At 38.5% G+C, this 23,418-nt stretch overlaps 1 protein-coding gene across 1 annotated transcript in view; it reads left to right on the top strand.

Annotated features, from left to right (window-relative positions):
- adamts10 (ADAM metallopeptidase with thrombospondin type 1 motif, 10) overlaps window positions 1-23,418 on the top strand; it is a 56,468-nt gene that overhangs the window by 8,231 nt on the left and 24,819 nt on the right. Inside the window, exons 3-15 of the mRNA XM_079896081.1 lie at window positions 6,062-6,420; window positions 8,562-8,721; window positions 9,449-9,651; window positions 10,411-10,494; window positions 13,566-13,711; window positions 14,331-14,374; window positions 14,965-15,070; window positions 16,523-16,669; window positions 19,653-19,794; window positions 21,412-21,519; window positions 21,727-21,872; window positions 22,739-22,802; window positions 23,296-23,398. Coding sequence (XP_079752207.1) covers window positions 6,062-6,420; window positions 8,562-8,721; window positions 9,449-9,651; window positions 10,411-10,494; window positions 13,566-13,711; window positions 14,331-14,374; window positions 14,965-15,070; window positions 16,523-16,669; window positions 19,653-19,794; window positions 21,412-21,519; window positions 21,727-21,872; window positions 22,739-22,802; window positions 23,296-23,398 — 1,812 coding nt within the window. The remainder of the gene's footprint in view (window positions 1-6,061; window positions 6,421-8,561; window positions 8,722-9,448; window positions 9,652-10,410; window positions 10,495-13,565; window positions 13,712-14,330; window positions 14,375-14,964; window positions 15,071-16,522; window positions 16,670-19,652; window positions 19,795-21,411; window positions 21,520-21,726; window positions 21,873-22,738; window positions 22,803-23,295; window positions 23,399-23,418) is intronic.

The raw sequence follows: 23,418 nt of genomic DNA, 5'->3' as shown, positions 1-23,418 counted from the left end.
CACAAGTCTGGGTGCACTCGCTGACTTGATACAGCTGTTGCACATCTGGGAAAGGTGGAGAGACGCCTCTCTTTCTCTGTCTCTTTCTCCAGCCCGGTTTCCAGAGAAAAACTGGTTAAAAAAGGGGTTCACTTCGGTTTGCCGCACGGTCCTAATTAAAGGTTGTTCTCCTTAACCTTCTAAAATAAACTTTCAAACCCTGGGCGGCTCCTGACGGTGGTTTATTTGAATCAAAAGTGAAGTCTTTATACTTTTAATGGGGCTCTGTCTATGGCGAGGGAGTTTATGGGGAAGTAACACAGTCATCCTCCTCCTCTCTGGTTCCTCGTCGAGATTAAAGACACATCAAAGGCTTTAGAGGATCAGTGTTCACTGTAGGTGTGAGAGCAGGGAATACCCTTCCATCAATTGTGGGCCTTATGTTTATTTAAGATAGCGCCGGTTGATGGCGGTCAGAGGGCTGGGTGTGTTGTACAGTTTGAGCTCTACTTTCATGCTTTGACATAAGACCCAGCTGTTACTTTGACTGTCTGGATTCATGTTATAGAGAGAGGCTGGAATACCTTAGTGTATTTTTTTACACTTGAAATGGTCAACCCTGGGTCTTCTAAACCCGGGTAAACGGAACCCTGGGTTATCTTGCTTCGCGTTGCTTAACTGCGCTTAATTTACCTGGGGTTAACAATTAATCCTGGGTATCCACAAGCTGACGTTTCACACTGTACAGTCCTAAACCCTGGGTTAACATCATTTGATGAGCGCAGCACATGACCTGTTTACATAAAGACTATAGCATTGTGCATCCTCATATTATATAGCTATTGCCAACTGTACTATTAAGTTTATATACTGAATAGACTTTTCACACTATAAAAGTAAGAATGAAAATCTTTTTCACTCCAATTGACATTTTTCCCCTCAAACACTGAAACAGCTGTTTCTATACATCGCATAGTGTTTCTATGTTTGTCCGAAGCACATGAATATGAGGCACGCTATAGGTTTTCATTTGCTTAGCATCTAGCCGTTTCAGACTGTATAAGTTTGGCACTGCTCATAATTTACAAGTGTGAAACGTTATTATACCTGAGGCTAAAACCGGGGTTTAGAATGACGATAATGCAGTGTGAGAAACCCTCTTTAGGCCTAAATTGGCTAATTTGCAGACATAGTGACTTAAGGTAGATTTTTGCTCCATGGATGACCCCTCTGGAGCAACTTATGGCTATACAGCATGCATACATGTTACATCATTGTTATATGCTTACTAATTTAACATTAGGGATGCACCGATTGGTATCCGTCCCGATACTGAGCTCATGTACTCGCACTCATAAAAATGCTCCGATAACAACAAACGATACCAGGCAGTGTGTGTACAGTGTTTGTGTCTGTCCAGGCAAAGAAACACTGACAACAGAGAGTATAATGGAGATAAAAAGAAGGCCGTCTATGAAGTAAATGTATCTAATTAGTGGAATATTAAACGAAATATAGTAACGCCTATATAGCTGTGGTGCACGAGCGGATAAGAGAAAAACGCACAGTGGATTAAGCGTGCAGCGTTACAGACGCGCAAGCTTGTGTATGTCGAGCGTATCCCTTTTTCACAGACGTCAGTGGAAAGTCTTTAGTTCAGTCGGACGTCAGTGGCAAAGAAAGTAAAACGAGGCATGTAGCTTGATATTAACGTTATCTAACGAGAGAGAGAGAGAGAGAGAGCGCACTTTTGAATGCTCTTGATTTGATGATCATTCACTCAGCACACGTGTCATTTGGATTAAAACTAAATCGTATATGCAAGTAAACCATGAACTATTACCTGATTTATGTATAACGAATGCTTCCCTACATTATTACAGGATGTTTGCAGGTCAAGAAGTTTCATGAACGCGAACATCCAAAGCGCGCGCCCCTAAGACAGCAAGTGAATACTGAATTGAATTATCTTTCACGTCTTGCGCTTGTACGGACGATTCACAAAAAATTATGTAAAAACGCCCGTCTTGGCGAGTATCCTAGTAAACAAAGTCGGTTATATCTCAAGTGAACAGTAGCCTATATTCAAATGGGATCCATGTGTTCGGTCTTAAAGTGAGAGCAGTCTAATAAAGCAGAACTGCAGTCCTGCTGCTGTTTTAATGTTAATCAAACAAAGGACAAAGAAATTACTCACTGCTCTTAACTAAATAGGCTACATTTTGTAACTTTACAAAAATATCCATCTATATTTAATTTCTACAGTTATGAATATGCAGTGTTATTTCACATTTGATTACATTATTCAAATTTCTGTACCTGAAAACTACTGTTAGATCTACACGAAAAACTCCAAAAACACTGTTTATTTAATTTCTAGCCTTTCTTTGTTCTATTGTATTTAATTGTGATTTTTTTTCCTTATTTTACTGCGGACTGCTTACTTGTCTTTAATGTTTTAAATTCACATTAATTAGGCTGGTAGTTTTTGTATCAAAATTGGAACAAAGAATTTATATTTCACTGGTGTCTAAGCATTTGAACCATTGACCCTATCTTTAGCACTAAGCCCTGCGGGAGCAGCTCTAAATACGTCCTGTGCTATTAAATGAAAGATAAAATAGGATTGAGCAATAGAATGAACAGTGAAAGTAACAGAAGCTCATACAATGCATTTTAGCAGGCTTAGCCTAATTAAGTATGAAAATAACTGAAGGAAATATATATTTGATGAACAAATTAAGCCAACTAATATGATTTATATTATTTTGGTTTCTCTACCCAATACATTTAAAAATGACAAATGCAGTCAAAATACAGGTATCGGTACTCTGTATCAGCGAGTACCAGAAATGAAGGTATCGGACTTGTTCTGGAAAAAGTGGTATCGGTGCATCCCTATTTAAAAGGCCTAATTTAACGCCTGAGTATGTGTAACTATTAAAAAGTAACATTGAAAGAAATAAGTTATGTCTATACTGTAAATTTAAAAAAGTACCATGTTATTTAACATGTTAAAACTTTAAAGTAATCCTGAACCATACAACTTTTCAGTTAACAGTCGTTTTACTACCAAACCACTCCACCAATGTAAACTCAGACAGCAACGCAGGGTGTATAAGGCCAGCAGTGACCTTAAATGTAATCAAAGCGACAAACCTCATCTGTTGAGCTCTTCTGTTGGTCCGGTGATGATTTTGAGTCTGCACATGTTTTAAAAACCCAATGAAAACACATGTGGGTCTCAGAAGCAGCTGCACTTTCAGTAATTAGACAGTCTTATTGAGCGGCCCAGTCTGAATAACTGCTGTGAGGAGGGAAAGAGGGGATCTTTTATATTTTCAGCACTTGGTTTGAGCCCCATTTCCTTCCTTGAGGCTTAATTAAATGGACCATATATTATAAGGTTACTTGTCCTTCTCACGCCGTTGTACACAATGCCACATTTAATATTACTCACATGGTGCATCTGCTGATTGTATTTTTAGAGCTTTGAGAGATTATGGAAAGTACTAAGACAAGCTGAATCAAGATCACGCACAAGTCTCATCTTCATGCTTCTGGACCCAAACAAAAGAGTCATTGCTGTCGCCCTGCTCACAGTGTTTGAACTGGCAGGATGGGGTAAACAAACCAATGGAACGAACCTTGTTTCACATTAAGGACACTGATCATGGTGTACTACTTTACACAGAGTTTCTGAATGTTTAAATGAGTTTGGTTTGGTTTCAGGATGTTTGTCTCTTTGGCAATCTCCACCCATTGGGTGCAGTTTCTCAAATGCCAAATTTGGACAATTAATCTCCAGGCTCGCTGTCGGGACAGGAAGTATACAATTTCAGGATTTCCATAGCAACAGGCAGCCCTTGGCCTTTGGGCTGCTAGCTTGTGTTTCTTCTCTGTGGTCTACTCAATAGTTTCACTGTGAACTCTTTTGTTCGCCAATTGACATGGTCAGAGTACACGACTGCAAATGAATAAAATCCAGAGGCCAGAGGCTCTCTGAATGAGCCCCAGCTGAACCAGTATATAGCAATCTGCCTCAAATTGATTGTTTACATATGTATTGTTGATTTGAGTTAACAGTTCTCACTTATTTGGTTTTTAACTGCTTCCATGCCATTGATGAGATTTTCCATCATCAATGACACAATGCATTCCCTGTCATTAACGAGTTTTTCCGGCAATCCATATTTCCATTGCTATACAGTAGGGGGTGCTATTACGCATCTTCTGAAATAGTACAGAATTAAATACAGGATCCAAAAACAAGTGAAGCAGCAGATACAAGTGATAGAAGATTGCTTACGCACATCTAAGCTATTGTGACCATCAAACATTCAACAGCATATAAATAAAAACGGCCTTATGTTACTAGACTGGGTAAACCCAGCCCGATCTGCTGGCGATTTGATTTTGCCCTGCAGCTCAGGCAGGAAACCTGTACATTTTTCTATCCTGCTTCTGTTACAAATCTGTAGGGACCAATCACAAACTGGCTTATCCACCTGGCTATTGGTGGGTCTAACACAATGACGACAGAGAAGCGTCTCTGGCACGACCGTCAATCCAATTCTTTTTAACCTTTCGATGATGCTCAATTGCTTCTTTAATTTAGCAAACAAATTGCTCGAGTGGGTGTAAATATCACTCACTTTCATGTTTTTTTTGCATAACCTGCAAAAATCGCTCGATGCCACTGCTGCTTCTGCAAACCGATGATCAATGCTACAAACCAACACGTTTGTTGACACGTTTCCTGCCTGGAGTTTTCGCGTCGCTCTACAAAGTACGTCATTCGGATCGTTGGTCTGATTGGTTGAAGGACTATCCAATTGCGTACAGAGTCATTTGAACTATGCCCGTTGATCACGCCTCTTGTGCAGTAGAAAATATAGAGCAGACTCCCCAGACTAATGTTCAATCTTAAAAGATTGAGCTTGGTCTGGTGATTGCCAGACTATTACGTTACTAATAAAACGTCAAACCTACAAAGAGGTACAGGAGTGTGCAAGCTTTGGGGGTGTTGATGGACACGATCCACTCGATCAATGTTTTGATCATCGTTCTGAATCCAACCCATGCAAAGAATGTATGAAGCTAGCAGAGGCTCTGTTCTTTCTTTTGATGCATTGTGTGTTCAGATATTCATACAACAAAATATTGAAAGTTTTATGAAAACAATAAAAAATGCTGGCGATGGCTCCAGATTAATGAAATATTGCCAGATCCTTTTGGTGAGGGGCATGTTTGTTTTGATGATTTCAAATATCAACAGCGTTTACCAAAAATGTCTTACTTCACCTTTAAAGTAAAATAACACAGCTTTTGTCGGCTATGATTGGAGACTTTATCCATGTGAATGTACATTTATATTTCACATTTTTTATATATTATTATATATTACATAATATATTTTAATACAATATTAAAATATATTATGTAATATATAATAATATATTACATAATATATTTTAATACAATATTATAAAATAATAATATGATAAAATTATATAGTATATTATAATATTTTTTATAATATACACTACCATTAAAAAGTTTGTGGTCAGTAAGTTTTTGTTTTGTTTTTGTTTTTAATAAAATAATACTTTTATTAAACAAGGACACATTCAATTGATTATAATGTTACAAAAGGTTTTCTATTTTATATAAATGCTGTTCTTTCTATTTAAATAAATTAGTATTTCTTGAGCATGAAATCAGTATATTAGAATGATTTCTGAAACATCATGTGGCACTGAAGACTAGAAATTGCCATCACAGGAATAAACTACATTTTAAAATAGAAAATTGTAATAATATTTCACAATATTACCTTTTTAACTATAGTTTTAATCAAATAAATGGAGCCTTGGTGAGCATAAAAGACTGCTTTTTAAAACAATAAAAAAAAAAATCATATACACCCCAAACTTTTGAATGGTAAATACTATTATTTGTGCATAGCTTTTCAATGCAAAGAAAAAATTCAATGCACATTTAATTGCTTATTGTGGGAGCTGTATAAACTCAATTCAACTTCCATCCATCAATCTCATGGTCATTTTATGTGTTTCCACAGCTGAGTTTCTGTCCAGCATCGGCCAGTATGAGATCGCCATCCCAGTGCGTGTGGGGCCGCATGGGGAAACACTATCGGAAGAGGAGACTTCTCACGGGAATGGTCGACACCGGCGTAGCACAGAAACGCAGAGCGTTCCAGACCCACAGCTGTACTATCAGCTCTCCACGTCGAGCACTGACCTTCTGCTCAACCTCACGCTGCAGGGAGGACTGCTTTCGCAACAGTTCCGTGTGGAATACTGGAAGAGGGGGCACCTGGCTTGGAGTCACCCATACTTGCCCAACTGCCACTACGTGGGTCACCTGCAGCACCAGCCTCACTCTAGTTCTGTGGCTCTTAGCAACTGTAACGGCCTGGTGAGCGCCACTGTACTTTTGTAGGAAACAGTGCTGAGTCTCAAATGATGTACTAATTATTGTGTACTAAACCTAAGCACTATGATGTCAAATGTGGAAGTCCGCAAAATTGGCTGCAACTATAGCCTTAAAGGAATATTCCGGGTTCAATGCAAGTTAAGCTTAATCAACAGGCATAATGTTGATTACCTCAAAACATAATACATTTTCTTTACTCTTTCTCCGCCATTGATGTAAATTTCCGTAATTTGTGAGAAAACACTTTCCCGCCATTGACGGAATTTTCCGGCTTTCCATGTTTTCACTGTTATACGGTAGGGGGCACTATTACGCATCTTCTGAAAGAGTACTGAATCTCCTGATCAAAACACATGCGAAGAAGATGCAGAAACAAGCGATATCAAATGCAATCATAAGCATATGTAAAATAGCGCGATCATCAAAATTAAGCAGTTACCGAATAAAATGTCGACCCAGGACAAGCTATAGGACTGTGCAAGCATTAGGGGTGTTGATGGACTCGATCTACTCCATCTATGTTGTGATCACCGGTCTGAATCTGATCTGGATGAAGTCTTTGACAAAAACGTGATTTGATCAGCTTTTTGCTCAATTTATCTTTTTTTATGAAACACCCATATTCAAGTGTTGATTTAAAAAAAAAAATGGATGAAGCTTGAATAATTTTTTTTTGATTATTTACAAAGCAGAGGATCTGTTCTTTCTTTTGATATATTGCATGTTCAGGTATTCATATGACAAAATATTCTGGGGGCCATGACATTTTTGTGAAAATGTTCATAAACGCTGGTGGTGGCTGACAACTTTTTTTTTAAAAACGCTGCCGGGGAAAGAGTTTTTTTCTTTTAAGAAGTCTCTTTTGCTCACCAAGGCTGCATTTTCATATATTCATATTTTAGTGGAAACCAAAAGTTCAAAAGAACAGCATTTATTTGAAGTAGAAATCTTTTGTGACATTATAAATGTATTTACTGTCAGTTTTGCTGAATAAAATTGCTGTGTCCTTGCTGAATAAAAGTAACAATTTCTTTATAAAAAGTTTTTTTCAAACTAAAATCATGTTAACATGCATATTGTTTACATCTTGTTACTATACTTTTGAAACAGTAAGTATTAAGTGACTATTAACTTCTATTAAGTATCTCACTGTAAAAAAAAAAAAAAAAAAAAAGGGACAAGTGGAAATTAATTTTTGCAATCAATCCCAGAATATTCCTTTAAATGGCTTTATCATTTTGTTGAACATTTCCATCACATGAGGCTCAGATATCCATAAAGATAATTCTGCATGTTAAAGTAATTATGTATTATACAATGTAATCTCTTTCTTGGGTGAAACTCCCTCGGGTGAGTTGTCATGACACCCCTGTAGATCTGAAATGGGCAGCTGTTGCTAATGTCTGTCTCTCCCAGCTGGTGTAAAGCTCTGCTCCAAAAACAGGTGTTTTGGAGCCTAATGATGGATTTCGTTTCAAGCGGCATGCTGTGGCATGCTCATTACTTGCATGAGCTGGTAATACACCTGCGTAAACAGATTACAAAGTCAAGACCAGTGCTTGTTTATCCAGACCCTTTGAGTGTAATGTTACGTCTGATAAATGCCATCAGACGTCCTAGTTCCTGTAGCATTGGGTGATTCTACTCCCTGGCATCACAGGTGCTAATAAATGTCCAGCCCGGTCGATAATGTATCCATTTTGATTCAATTGTGTGTACACCAACACAAGTAAATACAATGGAGGTTTAAGCTTGCTCATGAAGGCGGGAAGAAACTTCCAGGTTAATTATTGGTGATCAGAGTCGCATGACACAATTCATCAGGGACTTCTCAGTGTGTCCACAAGAGCATCACTAAGCACATTACAGGATTATGTGGACTTGAAAAGTGTGACAGAGAGATGAAGAGAGGAAACACTGAAACATGCTAAGATCCTTTGGCCTTCTGCCATGAGTTCCCATTTCATCCAGGATTATAAGGCCAGCGCAAGCTCATTATTTTAGTGGGGAGACTAATGATGGGATGATTTGATGATTTTGCCATGTATCTACTAGATTGTAAACTCAGATTGAGCTGGTAGGCTAAAAGGAAGTGTTAATCTATGGTTTCTTGGCTTTTTCAGAAAGGGGTTATTGTAGCTGGAGGTGAGGAGTACCTTATCGAACCCCTGGTTTCTGCTAAAAACTTTACCAATGAGGATGGCAGAGAAGGACGCCCACATGTGGTGTACAAACGGTCGTCTCTGAGATACCAGAACATGGACCAGTCCTGTGGAGTCATTGGTAAGAATGATAAAAACCATGAAGATGTATTTTATACATCAACAACCCCTTAAAAAGAAAATTCACTAAACCACCATTTCATGGTGTCTTTCAGTATGTACTGTATCCCGTTTTATCCCTGACATTACAGTTTCATTGTAATGGAAGTAGCGACAGATCTTTTCATCTGAGTAAAACAAATAATCCAAAAATATTGAGCAGGGACTTGGTTTTATCTATCAGTCGTTGATTAGATGGACGCAGATCTAAATCTGAATAGTTTCCTGATTATTTACTCACCCACAGGCCATCCAAGATATATATGTCTTTCTTTCTTCAGCTGAAGAGAAATTAAGGTTTTTGCGGAAAACATTCCATTTTTGGGTGAACTCTTCCTTTAAGCTGACTAAATGATTGGAAAAGCCTGACATACACCATAGAGAAGTTTGTAATTTCATCAGAAGATTGAATCATGCATGTAAAAAATAGATGGGGTGAATTTATATGTCATGCATCTTTACAGATCTAACTTATTTGGTACACAGCCTGGTTTATTGAAACCAACCTGACTATTGAAAGTAATCAATCCAATGCCAGCTCATTCATAGTTTGAAGTTATGCTAGAAGTACGTCACAAAAAAGAGCAAAAACATGGTCTTTCAGAAGGTTTTCAACTCATGAATTTTTATGTCACAGGATTTTTACAAAAAACTGTGTAGGTACAGTCTTGCTCATTGTTCCTCCTCAGACGAAAAACCGGGTAAGAGCTATGGATGGTGGCAGAGAACAATAAAGCCCTTACCCAACCAGATGGGACGGGGCCAGTTACCACTGAAGCGCTCTGTCAGCCGAGAGCGCTACGTCGAAACCCTGGTGGTTGCCGACAAGATGATGGTCAGCTATCACGGACGTCGCGATATCGAGCAGTACATTCTGGCGGTCATGAATATTGTAAGCTTCAACTCTCCTTGTTCTTGTTTGAATGCTTTAAGGATACAAAAATTAAAATCCTGTCATCGCAATTTCCAGTCATCCCTCATGTCTTTTGATAACCATATGACTTTCTAATTGCATGTAACCAAAAAGGAGTTATTTATAGCAGAATGTCCAAATCTTGATCTGTTCCTCACAAACCAATCGCATGTGTTCAGACTACTAGGAATACAGCACATAAGTTGGATGAACTACTTTCAGGGAGTTTTTTTGGTGCTTATTTGGTGTTTGACTGTCCCTGGTCTTCCTTTGCTTTCATTGTATGGAATAAAGCAGCTCAGACATTCTGTTAAACTCTTCACAAGTTACTTGAGATTCTTTACGAAGACCTAAAATGAATAGTCTGCAATGATATCCCACAAACTTAAGTAAATCTTTAGAGGATGTTTGACATATCCAGGTCATTTGTATTGGCTCAAAGAAGAAATACTAAATGAAAACCAGTTGTCTAAGTAACTGTCTTCTGTCACCCTGCGAATCCATATTTATAATCCCCATGGGCAATTTGTGGCATTGTTACAAATAGTTTTACACCTGTGGAATGTGTTTAATGAAGGGATTACCTCACCTCATGGACCCAGAGCAGCAGTTAGCACTGGTTTAATAGTAGACTGTAAAATGTCTATCTTTACAGTAAACAGCAGGATTAGAAAGGTCTAAAAACAGACAATTGGCTCGTTTTTAAGACTGGTTTTTTCTTGTTTCCCTGGAGGTCAGGTTGCCAAACTGTTCCAGGATTCTAGCCTGGGGAATGCAGTGAACATCGTTGTGACGAGGCTTATTCTACTGATGGAAGACCAGGTACTCTTTTTAAATCACATTTGCTCACGTGCCTACATAGGACTGTCACGATTATTACATTTGCCTGATCCGGATTTTTTGTGCACTTTTTAATTCCGGTCACATATTGCCATCCAAATAAGGACATTTTAAGTGAACATAGAAATCATTTCTTTCAAAATGCAGCAGTGCATTTTGTGAGTGCGCCAAATTAATGTGTGAAATATAAACGACTCTGGTGTAAATGCGCCATCTGTGAAAGTATAAATGATTGCTTTTAGATGATAGAAATATACACTACTGTTCAAACTTTTGGGGCCAGTTAGATTTTTTTTAAGGAATTGACACTTTTATTCAGCAAGGATGCATTCAATTTATCAAAAATGACAGTAAAGATTTTTAAAGAAGATTTCTATTTCAAATAAATACGGTTCTTCTCAACCTTTTGTTCATCATAGAATCTTGAAATTAATGTTTCCACAAAAATATTAAGCAGCACAACCATTTTAAATTGTATTAATATTTTGCAATATTACTGTTTTTACTGTATTTCTTATCAAATAAATGCAGCCTTGGTGAGCATACAAGACTTATGTACCTAAAAGCATAAAAAAGTTACCTAATTCAAACTTTTGAATGGTAGTGTGTATTATTATTCCTTGTACTATCTATGTATATATCTATCTAATAACTGAAGACAGGAGTAATGATGCTGAAAATTCAGCTTTGATCACAGGAATAAATTACAGTTTACAATATATTCACATAGAAAACGGTTATTTTAAATTGTAATAATATTCACAATATTACTGTTTTTTGTATTTTTAATCAAATAAATGCAGCCTTGGTGAACACAAGAGACTTCTTATAAAAACATAAAAAATCTTACCAATCAAAAACAAAAACATGATTTTATAATATTCAAACTATTATTATTATATTCCAAGAAAACATACGTGTGAAAAGAAAGTTTGCTTAATTTAATATTTTGAATATTCAAAAATACATGTGAAATATTTTATTTATGCTATTCTAACCGGTGGAGTATTTAAAACAATATTTAAATTTGTTGTAAAATTCCAAGTAAATGTGCAGTAGATTACTACAAGCAACAGAAAAAAGGCCATTAATCATTTATTGCAATACTTTAAATGCAAAGATAAAATGTCTTCATGATACACACATACATACTGTATAAGCCATAGTCTGGCTTATTTCACCCGTCAAAGAATTCCTTGTTTGTGTGTTTGCAGGCTGAGGCATCTTAGTCTGAGGCAGTTGAGACAGTCTGCACAAGTCTGGGCTTTTTTCTACCCGGCTCTTCTGGGTGTATCCAGAGAGCCTGCCATGACTGCTCTTATTGTTGATTGTGAACACTAATATTGCCACACTCATGAATGTACATTCACCTTAAAAAAACTTACAAAATATTGAGTGAAATCTAAGGGCAATACAGACTGTACCGCTACTGTTCTCGCCACCTGCCTCTGAACGCAGTCAATCTGCCTCTGTCATGCATTCAGGCTTCCACCTCTGTCCTGAGCGGGGCGTGACGACACTGCATGAGCGAGTTGGCTCACGCGGCTAGATCTCTGGAACATGCTGACAGAGTCGGGACCTCAAACGGGCTTCTGCAGATGACACAGGGCAGGAAAAGGATAGGAGTGGGGATTTGTGGTGTATTTAATGAAGCATTAATGATCCCAAATCGCAGACAGCTAAAAATAAATCCCCCTGTAATTTGTTCCGCATAATGTCATTTGACAAATGATGGGAGACCGGTCATTAGGAGCAGTATTAGCCGTGTTGAGATAACCACCGTGTGGAGTGCTGAGGTTTCGTGGAACCAAACATGGTTCATTTCCAGATGAGAACACCCCACCACCCCCTGTGTCAGAGGAAACCTGGAAAGTTAGAACACTGGATTGTGGGATGATACAATTATAGGCTATGCCAGTTTGTGCAGTCTTGGGTTACAAGTGTAATGGTGCTGTGGCCGGCTCGGGTGCCGGGTGCCAGGCAGAGTGGTAGGGAAACACTATCCCCTGGTTTTACATAGGAGGCTTAAGTCTAGTCTCAGACTAAAATGCATGTTTGAGCTGTCTTAATTAAGAGCAACTTGTTTTGTCTCAAGATGCACACCAATAATGTTTTTATCTAAGGCACGTTTATAAAAGCTACTTAAAGGGATAGTTCGGCCAAAAATGATATTTAACCCATGATTTACTCACCCTCAAGCCGTTCGAGATGCATATGTCAATCATTTTTCAGACGAACACATTTTCAGTTATTTTAGAAAATGTCTTAGATCTTTCAGTGGTTATAATGTGAAGCTATGGGGTCCACCTCCTTCAAGTCCCAAAATGTGCATGCATCCTTCACAAAAGTAATCCATCCGGCTCCAAAAAATTCCATATACCCTCCGGTTCGCTAATGTTATTTCGCCAACACTTCGTGGCCTATGCATACTAGCTTGCTTTATTTATGTTAGTTACGCGCATTTACGTGTTATGTAAAGTATTTCCCGTGTGAGGTACTTTGTGTTTTACATTGCCATGATGTTCACACGCAAAACTGTAACAATGTATCTTACAAGGTAACACAATGTAACCTTGCTCTCACTTGAAATGTGTCCCCACATTAAGTCCTTGAATTTAAGGGTATTGGACCTGGAAAGTCCTTGAAAGGTCCTTGAATTTGAAGTTAACCAAGGTGCAGAGGAACCCTGAGCTACACTATGGACCACACAATGGACCTACTTTCCAAAAACTTCCTAATTTCTACTTTGCAAAAGTTTCCCTAAGGTGTAACCATTATACGTAAGCCATATGCATACCACCATACCAATGGCAAATAGTAGGAGTTCTCGGGGAAACCTTTATGAAAACAATCATTGTTTTTGCAATTCCATTTCACACAGGAATTAAATACTTTGAAAGAACCAGCACATTTTCTACTATTATTTGAAAAGAAGTCTAGTATCAGTATAGGCTAGTTAGTAAACAAACTAATACACACACACGTTGTACAATGTACATGCAATGAACCTGGCCTTTTTCAAATCTTTCTGATCCTAATTTTTCTCTTTCCAGCCCACATTAGAGGTTAACCATCATGCAGGGAAGTCTTTAGACAGTTTCTGCAAGTGGCAAAAGTCCATCCTGCACCGGAACGGTCATGGGAATGCCATCCCTGACAATGGAATCGCACACCATGATACAGCAGTCCTCATCACCAGGTTAGCATACGGATGTTTCTAGCTCTGTTTGTGGTGTTGTGTTAGTCAAACTTTAGGTCTCTGTCGCTGTCAAAAGAGTGAAATAGGCCTATGTCAGTATATGCTTTTGTTTAAATGTATACTTTTTTTAAACGCATGCACACTATAACACCTGCCTAACGTTTTGTAGCACTCCGTTGGTTCTAAAGGCAACAGGTCATAATTTTAAAATGGCTTTAAAGTACTTGAAATGTGTGTTTGGAAGAACTAGCGATTTATGGTAAATCATGCTATAGCTTTAATCCACACAACGAGGAGTTGGGTTGAATTCCTGCGCCTGAAAGCTGAGTGTGTGAGGTATGTGTGAAGTATGAGTATGAAATAGAGAGTGAGAGTGAAGGAGATAGACAGAGAGAAAGACAAGTGTTGAGTCTTTATATTGGAGGCTTGTATCAGAGGGTATGTCTGCTGGATGCATCAAACGTTTCCTTTCATTGTCTTCACTCTCTTATCAGAAGAGTGTCCAGTCTGTGAACTGTCTCACAGCTCTGTTATCTGAGTTTGTGTTTGTTCTGTGGAAACCCAAGAGGTTCATTCACCCCAACAAAATATCAGACATGTTTCTGTGGTATGTTTTCAGGTATGACATCTGCATCTACAAGAACAAACCCTGTGGAACACTTGGTAAGCCATCCGTCCATCCATCGCCTTATCTGTCAACATATATGAAATATTTGTTTATCAAATTCTCACTTCTTCTCTGTTCATAACATAGCTAATCGAAGGTTTATTGGTACTATATAGTTTTTACTTTTGATTAGTTTGTAGACACTAATTAATTAACTAATGTGTAGTACTGTAGTGGGGCTTGTATAGTATTTGCATATATGTATTTGCATATCCATCTTATTTTTCAACTCAGAAGTAAGCTATTCCCTGTGAATGTGTGAGACTTCAGATTCATTAGCCGCTATAGGTAAACAACTTGAAGAATGACAAAGTGCAGTAAATTGTAAAACTATTGTGCAAAAAACCAATGTGTTTATGATTGTGATGATAAATTAAAATAATATGATAACAAAAACAAGTTTACAATATCAATCAGCACAACAAACTGTTTTTGTGGAGCTAAAAGTTCAAAAAAATAAATAAAAATGGCCGCACCTGCTCTTACATTAAAAATAAGGTGGATAGTATTGTAGCATATATGTATGTGTGTGTGCGTGTGTGTGTCCATGTCACTGTGCCCATGTGCACACACGTGTCTGTATCAGGTCTGGCACCTGTTGGCGGTATGTGTGAGCCAGAGAGAAGCTGCAGCATCAATGAAGACATTGGTCTGGCCACTGCTTTCACCATTGCACACGAGATTGGACACACGTGAGTATTTTCCTAAACCTCCAAATGCTCCTACAGTGTCTTGTGTTCCTCTGTTCTTCCATGTCTTTTGATGATGCTGTTTGGTTGATGCTGTTTGCTTTGAGTCAAGGTTCGGTTTCAGTAAGGTGAAATCAAGCAAATGTCTTTGTTTTTGTATCTTTATGCTGCTACATAAATTGCTACATTATTTCCTACATTGTCAAAATGACTTTAAATTGTTCTTACATTTTTTTATTTGTGTAGCTCAGGGTTTCCTAAACTGTGGGATCTTGAGGGAACGGCAAGGGGTTTGTGAGTTGATGAAAAGCTAATAATTAATTAAATAATAAAAATTTAAAATGAAAATAAACACGAAAATTTAAAATAAAAACAATCAAAATAAATGTATTTCTTTGTGACCATTAACCAACATCAGAGAACTGTGAACCTGCAAATTTGTGAAATATACTTAACTTAAAATCTGGAGGCAAATGCGTATTTTAGCTCAAAGGAGTTTGGCTGACAAAAAAAGTTTGGGAATCCCTGATGTACCTGTTTTCAAAAACTGTGTCTAAATGATGTCAGTACATATTCCAAAATCTTCATTGTTCCCTCAGCACCTATTGAAGCTCTACTATAGGTCAGCAATACATCAGCGCTCTGAAATTCCAGTTTTACCTACTTATGTCATTGGCACACCCCTTTCAACTCTGACCCTTGACATTTGGCCTCCCAAAACAAACTTGAGTTAAATTCAAGGATAAACTATAAAGCCACTTGAGGTGTTTAAATATGAATAATGCACATTAACAACAACTGCACTAATATTTTCTCTCAGTCTTGCAATATTTATATCTTGTTAGTGGAGCAAGTGACGACAGACTCTGATGCTCCAGGCGGCTTACTTTGGGCTTTTCGTTTGTGGTTTCTTGCGCTCCAAGACGTTGAAGTATTGTTTTACTTGGTGGCCCAGCATTCCATTCACTTTCTGCAGCTTAATCATGCATATGGATTTATGGGCACGCCTGGCTGATATCGCGCCACTGCCTGCACATATCATTCCTCAAACCTTCAGAAATACTTCCATGAAAGGAAATTTTGTTGTCATTTCTGCTGTTTTGGTAGTTGAAAAGTATTTTTTTTGCTATCATTGTTCGGATCTGAGCTGTTTGTGCTGGGTCACCCAGTACTCTGTTGCCTTGGCTACGATAACGGACCGCAGAGCTGTTTTCATAGGTGGTGAAGTCATTAGTGGTCTGGTCCTAATGGTTCGTCCAGGTACCTTTGAACTGACGGCCATATGACGCTGCGCACTGGGGCTGTCTAGACAAGGGGGCATATGTTTGACTGTGTGTAGGATTACATAAGTTGTGTGAGGTGCTGATGGGTTTGTGTGTGTGTTCACATTCTGTAACCTGGACCAATGGATTCTATATTTATGCTTCCATAAAATCATTCATCTCTCTCTTTCAGGTTTGGGATGAATCATGATGGTGTTGGCAATGCATGTGGGGTGCGCAGTCAGGAGACCGCTAAACTTATGGCTGCCCACATCACCATGAAGACTAACCCCTTCGTCTGGTCTGCCTGCAGCCGCGATTACATCACCAACTTCCTTGAGTGCGTCTGCTGCCTGAGTCTGATATCTGTGTTTACACTGAAGTGTACTGTATTTAGTGTGAAATATTGACTATATCAACATTGGATTTCAGTATCATACATTTCCAAAGGATTTCATTATGAATATAAATTATTTTTTAACTCAAACGTAAACTCAGCCTATAATGTTGTATAAGAGCCATTTGTTATAATTAATGATAGACAAATAAACAGGCTGATTTGTAGATTATTTGTCGATTATAAAATTATTGGGATGTGTCTGAAATCTGCTGACAGCTAGTGCACATATTTCAGATTTTAGTGAATCTTTATTATATTTAATCAAATTTTATTTAATTTAATTTTGAATAGTGTATTTATTTATATACATTACCGTTAAACCATTCCCTTTCGAAGAAATTCAACGCTGCATCAGAATGTTGACGCTATGGGAACGGTTCTGCATGATTGCGTCTGAACCATGTGTGAAATCACTCCAATCTCATTCATTCCGTGAAGAAAGACGGCGTTCCACAGAAGCTATAAAGGATACCCGGACCAAACATCATCAGCTTCGGTGCCTTGAGAGCGCTGTGTGAATCTGTCTGTCTTTTTGGTGTTGTTTGTCCTGTAGGAAACTAGTATGGTGAATAAGCAGCAGTTAGACTGTGTGTGTCTCCCTGCCTGCATTATATTATGTGAGGGGATCTGTGTGGTCTGCTTGGGAGTGGAGCATCATAGTCAGCTCTAGAGGGACCTGACAGTGTTCACTGTGAACGTCTGCCTTTAAAGGCATAGTATGCCCAAACATTTCAATTCTGTCATCATTTACTCACTCTCAAGTTGATCAAGTCGATTCTCTCAGCTGTAGGCAAGATCAGGGTGGGCCAAGCCGTCACTGTAAAACAGTGTAAAAGAATGTTGGGACTCATGGCTGCATCCAATGTGATTCCTTTTGGCCTTCTGTACATTGCAGTGGTGGCTCAAGACCAAGGGGTTTTCCCTGAGGGGCAACCCATTTCGCATCATCAGGGTTACACACAGATGCCTTCGTACCCTAGTGATGTGGAAGAAGCCTTGGTTCTTGGCCCAGGGTCCCGTGCTGGGGGTGCCTTGTCGTTGCAAAATGCTTACAACAGACACTTCCCTCACAGGCCTGGGGTGGTCATTTGGAGGAGGTTCGGCTAGGCGGATGTGGACTTTTTCACATCAGAGGAGATATGACGCACTGTCCGCTCTGGTTCTCCCTCACGCATCCAGCTCTGTTGGGGTTGGATGCCATGGTTTGGACAGGGCTGAGGCTACATCTGTATGCGTTTCCCCCGATTGCTTTGCTCTTGGGAGTACTAGAGAGGGTTCACCAGGACTGGGTTTTTCTACTACTAGTAGCCAGTTTTGGCTGGCATGAGTATGGTTCTAGGACCTGATGTCTCCTGAACGGCTCTCCGTGGGAGATTAATTAATCCGAAGGGTTGTCTTTGGCACCCTTTGAGCCTATTGAGTCAATCTCCGAGAAATGCCTTACTCTCAAGACAGCTTTCTTACTAGCTATTACATCTCTGAAGAGGGTAGGAGATCTGCAGGCCCTGTCTGTCGCCTCCTGCCTAGAGTTTGCTCCCGGCATGGTAAAAGCTTTTCTTAAAAGCCTACCAATGTAGCACGCTCTATTGTTCTGCAGGTCTTTTGCCCTCCTCCTTTCCAAATGGCTGACCAAGAGAAGCTTAACTTGCTTTGCCCATTTAGGGCGTTTGATTGTTACATCCACTGCTCTGCCTAGTGGCATAACACTGACCAATCGAAAGGTAATGTCTCTGTCACGACTATAAGCCTGGTTCCCTGAGAAGGGGATGAAACGCTGCGTCACTTTGCCATAATTCCTGCATGCCTGAGAGTGAGTTACTTCAGCCAATTAGAAGCTGACAATGTTTGGTCCGTGTATCCTTTATTGCTTCCGCAGTATGCCGTCATGCGTCACGGGATGACGTTTCACCAGCGAGATTGGAGTGATCTCACACATGCTTCAGACACAATCATGCATCTCACCCAGATGTTTTTTCTTTAATAAATTAATACTTTTATTCTGCAAAGATGCATTAAATTGATTAAAAGTGACAGTAAAAACTTGTGATGTTAAAAAAGATTTATTTTTCAATTTTTCTTTTGAGCTTTCTATTCATCAAAGAATGCTGAATAAAAATATATTACAGTTTCCACAACAATATTAAGAAGCAACTGTTTACAACATTGATAATAAGAAATGTTACTTGAGCATCAAATCAGTATATTTGACAATTTGACACTAAAAAAGCTGGAGAAATGGCTTTGCCATTACATGAATGAATAAATCTTTAAAATATATTCAAATGGGAAAGAATTAGTGTCACATTGGGTAAATGCCTTACAATAGTGATTAAAACAGGTTCCTTAACCATTAAAGCTGATTCACTCTGCCACAACAAATGTAAACAGTTGACACACTAAAGGCTAGATTTACTAACAGCTTGCACCAGCGCAAACCCCCTTTTGGCGCTAAAAAAAACTACTGTCAGGATTTACTAAAGACGCAGTGAAAAATTAGCGCTGAAAAAGAGTGGACACAATTATGGGAGGAGATTATTTAAATGAATCATGCAAGGTGATTTAATATAAGGTTTGCACTAGTCAATGTACTGGTATTTGCACCATTATTTAATGGCAAAAAAGCATGTCTTAAACCAAACACTACTTTGTGCTGCTCTTGGTAGATTGCATTGATCATTATGGAAATGATCCGGCTACATCTGTATTCTTTCATTTGTGTGTTGTAAGGAGGTCACGTGCAGAACTTTCCAATCTCATCTGCGCTCTCGTGCTAATTTGCCATTTAGTAAATCTGGCCCTGAATTCCAACAGTTTTGAGTTTTGTTGGCTCAGTGTTTGTTGGCATCAGGGCAGTATGAACTAGCCTTTAGACTTCCATCACTCCTGACACACCCGTTCTGTTTTCTTTCTGATTGTTTCTTAGCTCTGGCATGGGTTCCTGCCTGAACAATGTTCCCCCCAAACAGGAATTTGTTTACCCCACCACAGCCCCTGGCCAAGCATATGATGCAGACGAGCAGTGCCGCTTCCAGTATGGAGTGAAGTCTCGTCAGTGTAAATACGGGGTACTTGCATCACTCAGTGTAATTGACAACAGCTCTTCACCCAAGAAAGAAAATTCCGTCATCATCATCAACATCATCATCATCATCTATTAAAAATGCAGATCAGCATGATTTTTGACTATGGGACCATGGTAATACCATGTTTTTTTCTGATCTACACTATCATTCAAAAGTTTGGGGTCAGTAAGATTGAACTTTCTATTGATCAAAAGTATTTAAAACAATTTTTTAAACTGTTATAAATTTCACGTTTATAGTTATAGCTTTGATGAGCATAAGAGACTTCTTTCAAAAACTTAAAAAAAAATCTAACTGCCTCTAAAACTATTGAACAATAGTGTATATCACCATACAAGAACAGCATTGTGCCATAGACATTAGAGACGTTTATTGTGTCAGTAACAAAAAACAAAAAAAATATCATGGTAGTGTTATGTTTTTTGGACATATACCATGAAAGCACCACCATGCTATTCTTTAGTTTAGAGTACCTTGGAATGTCAGAGTAACCATTAAAATTTAGATGGTTGATATGACCCATGTGCAATATTTAATGTATTCTAAAGGTATTTGATCTTTTTTTTTTTGTTTTTTGTGAGGAACAGACAAAAATTTAGGCCATTTTTCCCTAAAATATTTCTTTTCATTTTTGGGTGAACTTGTTCAGTAGTTGTTTACATATATATATATATATATATATATATATATATATATATATATATATATATATATATATTACATATTACATATTACATATTGAAAGAGATATAATTTAGAAGTATATAACTATCTTACAGTAAGACATCTATGCTGAAGTGTCGTCTTTGGACACATGAATTGTCTTGCCTTTACATCCCCACAGTAAATCATTTAGCACACTCTCTCCATCCCTCCCTCTTTCTCTCTGTAAATCTGCACCAGATGGCAGTTCTACCTTTCGCTGGCTGTAACATTCCATCTTTTTGCTCCCCCCAAGACTTCAGACCGCTGGCATTCTGCCACTTTTGTCCAAAACCACATGTTGGTCAAAAATTTGCTATTTTTTGGTTTGTGGCTCTATTCTCTGCCAGCCATGGTTGACCTTTACACCTCCACAGACACACAGTGGAGCTCAGTCTGTAAAGTGAACTATATCTGCTCATGTTGAGTCCAGCTTTAGGTATTGACTGCTTTATGGGATGCCAGTGCAGGAAACTGAACATCTGGAGGAGGAGTACACACACTAGTTAGCTCTCACTGTAACTATGTAAAGCAGGAAGTTATCGACTAGATCTGTGCGGCTTACAACTGATCTACATTATGAGATTTGGCAGAAACCAAAAAAAAAAATTTTTGGACAAAAGTGTTATTGGACATATACCATGGAAGTACTGTAATATTATTTAAAGTATCATGTACAGTAATAAACATTCAGTACCATAGTATATAAGGGCAATTACCCTAGCAACACTCAGAGCACCTTAGCAACCAAATAGCCACGTAGGAGGACGTTGTTTGGTGCAGGAATGTCCTACTTCTACTCTTTCCACACAGTTCTTCAGCCTCTTGAGTCTTTCTTAATGTCTGTTTTCCCCACATTGTCTGAAATGTTGTTTAGTGGCTTGTGTGTGTGTTCAGGAAGTGTGCAGTGAGCTTTGGTGCATGAGTAAAGGGAATCGCTGCATCACCAGTAGTATCCCAGCAGCCGAGGGCACCATCTGCCAGACCAGCACCATCGAAAAAGGGGTAAGGACAGGGAATTCTGGGAGGAATATCAGAGCACAGATATATCAAGGCTCAGGAACCTTTTTTGGCTTGATGGGTAGATCATGTTTTGAAATGAAATGATTTTATATGATATTATATAATATAAATGTACACCATATATTGGCAATTGTTTTTGGTCGTCACATATTGCATATTTAATGTTGATTAATGATATTTTCTCATTAGTGGTGCTACAAAAGAGTGTGTGTGCCGTATGGAACACGTCCAGAGGGTGTAGATGGTGGGTGGGGCCACTGGTCTCCATGGGAGGAGTGTAGTCGCACCTGTGGGGGCGGAGTCTCATCCTCTATTCGCCATTGTGACAGCCCAAGGTGAGTAATATAACTTTTATTCAGCAAGGATGCAAAAAAATTGATCTAAAGTGACAGTGAAGACATTTATAATGTTACAAAAGATTTCTATTCCAAATAAATGCTTTAATTTTTTTTCTTTGTTTATCAAAGAATCCTTAAAAAATTTAAGCAAGAAATGTTTCTTAAGCAGCAAATCAGCATTTTAGAATGATTCAGCTTTGCTATCACAAAAATAAATTACATTTTAAAACATACTAAAGCAGTTATTTTGAATTATAATAATATTTCAAACTGTTATTTTTTATTGGGTAACACTTTATTTTACAGTGTCCTTGTTACATATGTTACATGTACTTACCGTAGTAATAACAGTAAATTATGCATAATTACATGCAACTAACCCTCAACCAAACCCTAATCCTACCCTAACCCTATAGTAAGTACATGTAGTTGCTTAATATTACTCAGTACTTAAATATATAATTACACTGTAACAATGACACCTTAAAATAAAGTGTAACCTTTTATTGTAATAATATTTCTTAATATTACTGTTTTAAAACTGTATATTTAATCAAATAAATGCAGCCTTGCTGGGCATAAGAGCTTCTTTCAGAAACATTAAGTAATCTTACCAACCTCAAACTTTGGAACGATAGTGTTTACGAGTGATTCGATGATTCATAATGTTCTTACTCTCAGCCCGTTGTACTCAATGAACCTAGTCTGACGACATGCCAGGAAAAATCGTAAAAACTAACAGATTGACAGAAAGACAGAAGATGTCTGGCTGAAATGAACTTGAGCAGAATATATTGTGTAATTGGGAGTTACATTGAAATTGTACTCAGATGTGTCTGATGCTTGTCCTTGTGTGGATGCAGGCCAACGGTTGGAGGGAAATATTGTCTGGGAGAAAGGAAGCGCTTCAGATCATGCAACATTGATGTGAGTTTGAAAGCCACATTGTCACTGTGACTCCATTTTTGTGTGTCTGTTAGAAAGGAACATTTCTTACAAATTTACTCCTATCCCACTTGTAAAGATCTTTGGCTTGTTTGTGAATGGATTCTGTTCCTCTAAATTCATCTAAATTAGTTGATAAGACTGAAGCTCTGACAAATTTTGGGGTGCATTGGACAACCTCTAAATCATGGGTGCCCAATCCTGCTCCTGGAGGGCCACTGTCCTGCAGAGTTTAGCTCCAACCCTTATGAGACACACCTGAAACCAGCTAATCAAGGTCTTGAGACTGACCAGAAACTTCTAGGCAAGTGTGTTGGAGCAGGTTGGAGCTAAAGTCTGCTGGACGTTGGACCTCCATGAGCAGGATTGGACACCCCTGCTCTAAATGATGTAGACGTACGCCAATAGAAGAAAATGGTTCACTGTTGCCATGCTCCATAAGATCCTCAGACTGACTGATTTGTGTGTGGGTTAGGAATGCCCAGTTGGATCTCAGGATTTTCGGGAGATTCAGTGCTCGGACTTCGACAGCGTTCCTTTCCGGGGGAAATTCTACACCTGGAAGCCGTACAGGGGTGGTAAGTATAAAACCCTTAAA

This window comes from Squalius cephalus (assembly GCF_949319135.1).
Source record: "Squalius cephalus genome assembly, chromosome: 16".
NCBI lineage: Eukaryota > Metazoa > Chordata > Actinopteri > Cypriniformes > Leuciscidae > Squalius > Squalius cephalus.
The sequence above is the reverse complement of the archived record's forward strand: the minus strand, read 5'-3'. Positions and strand labels throughout refer to the sequence as shown.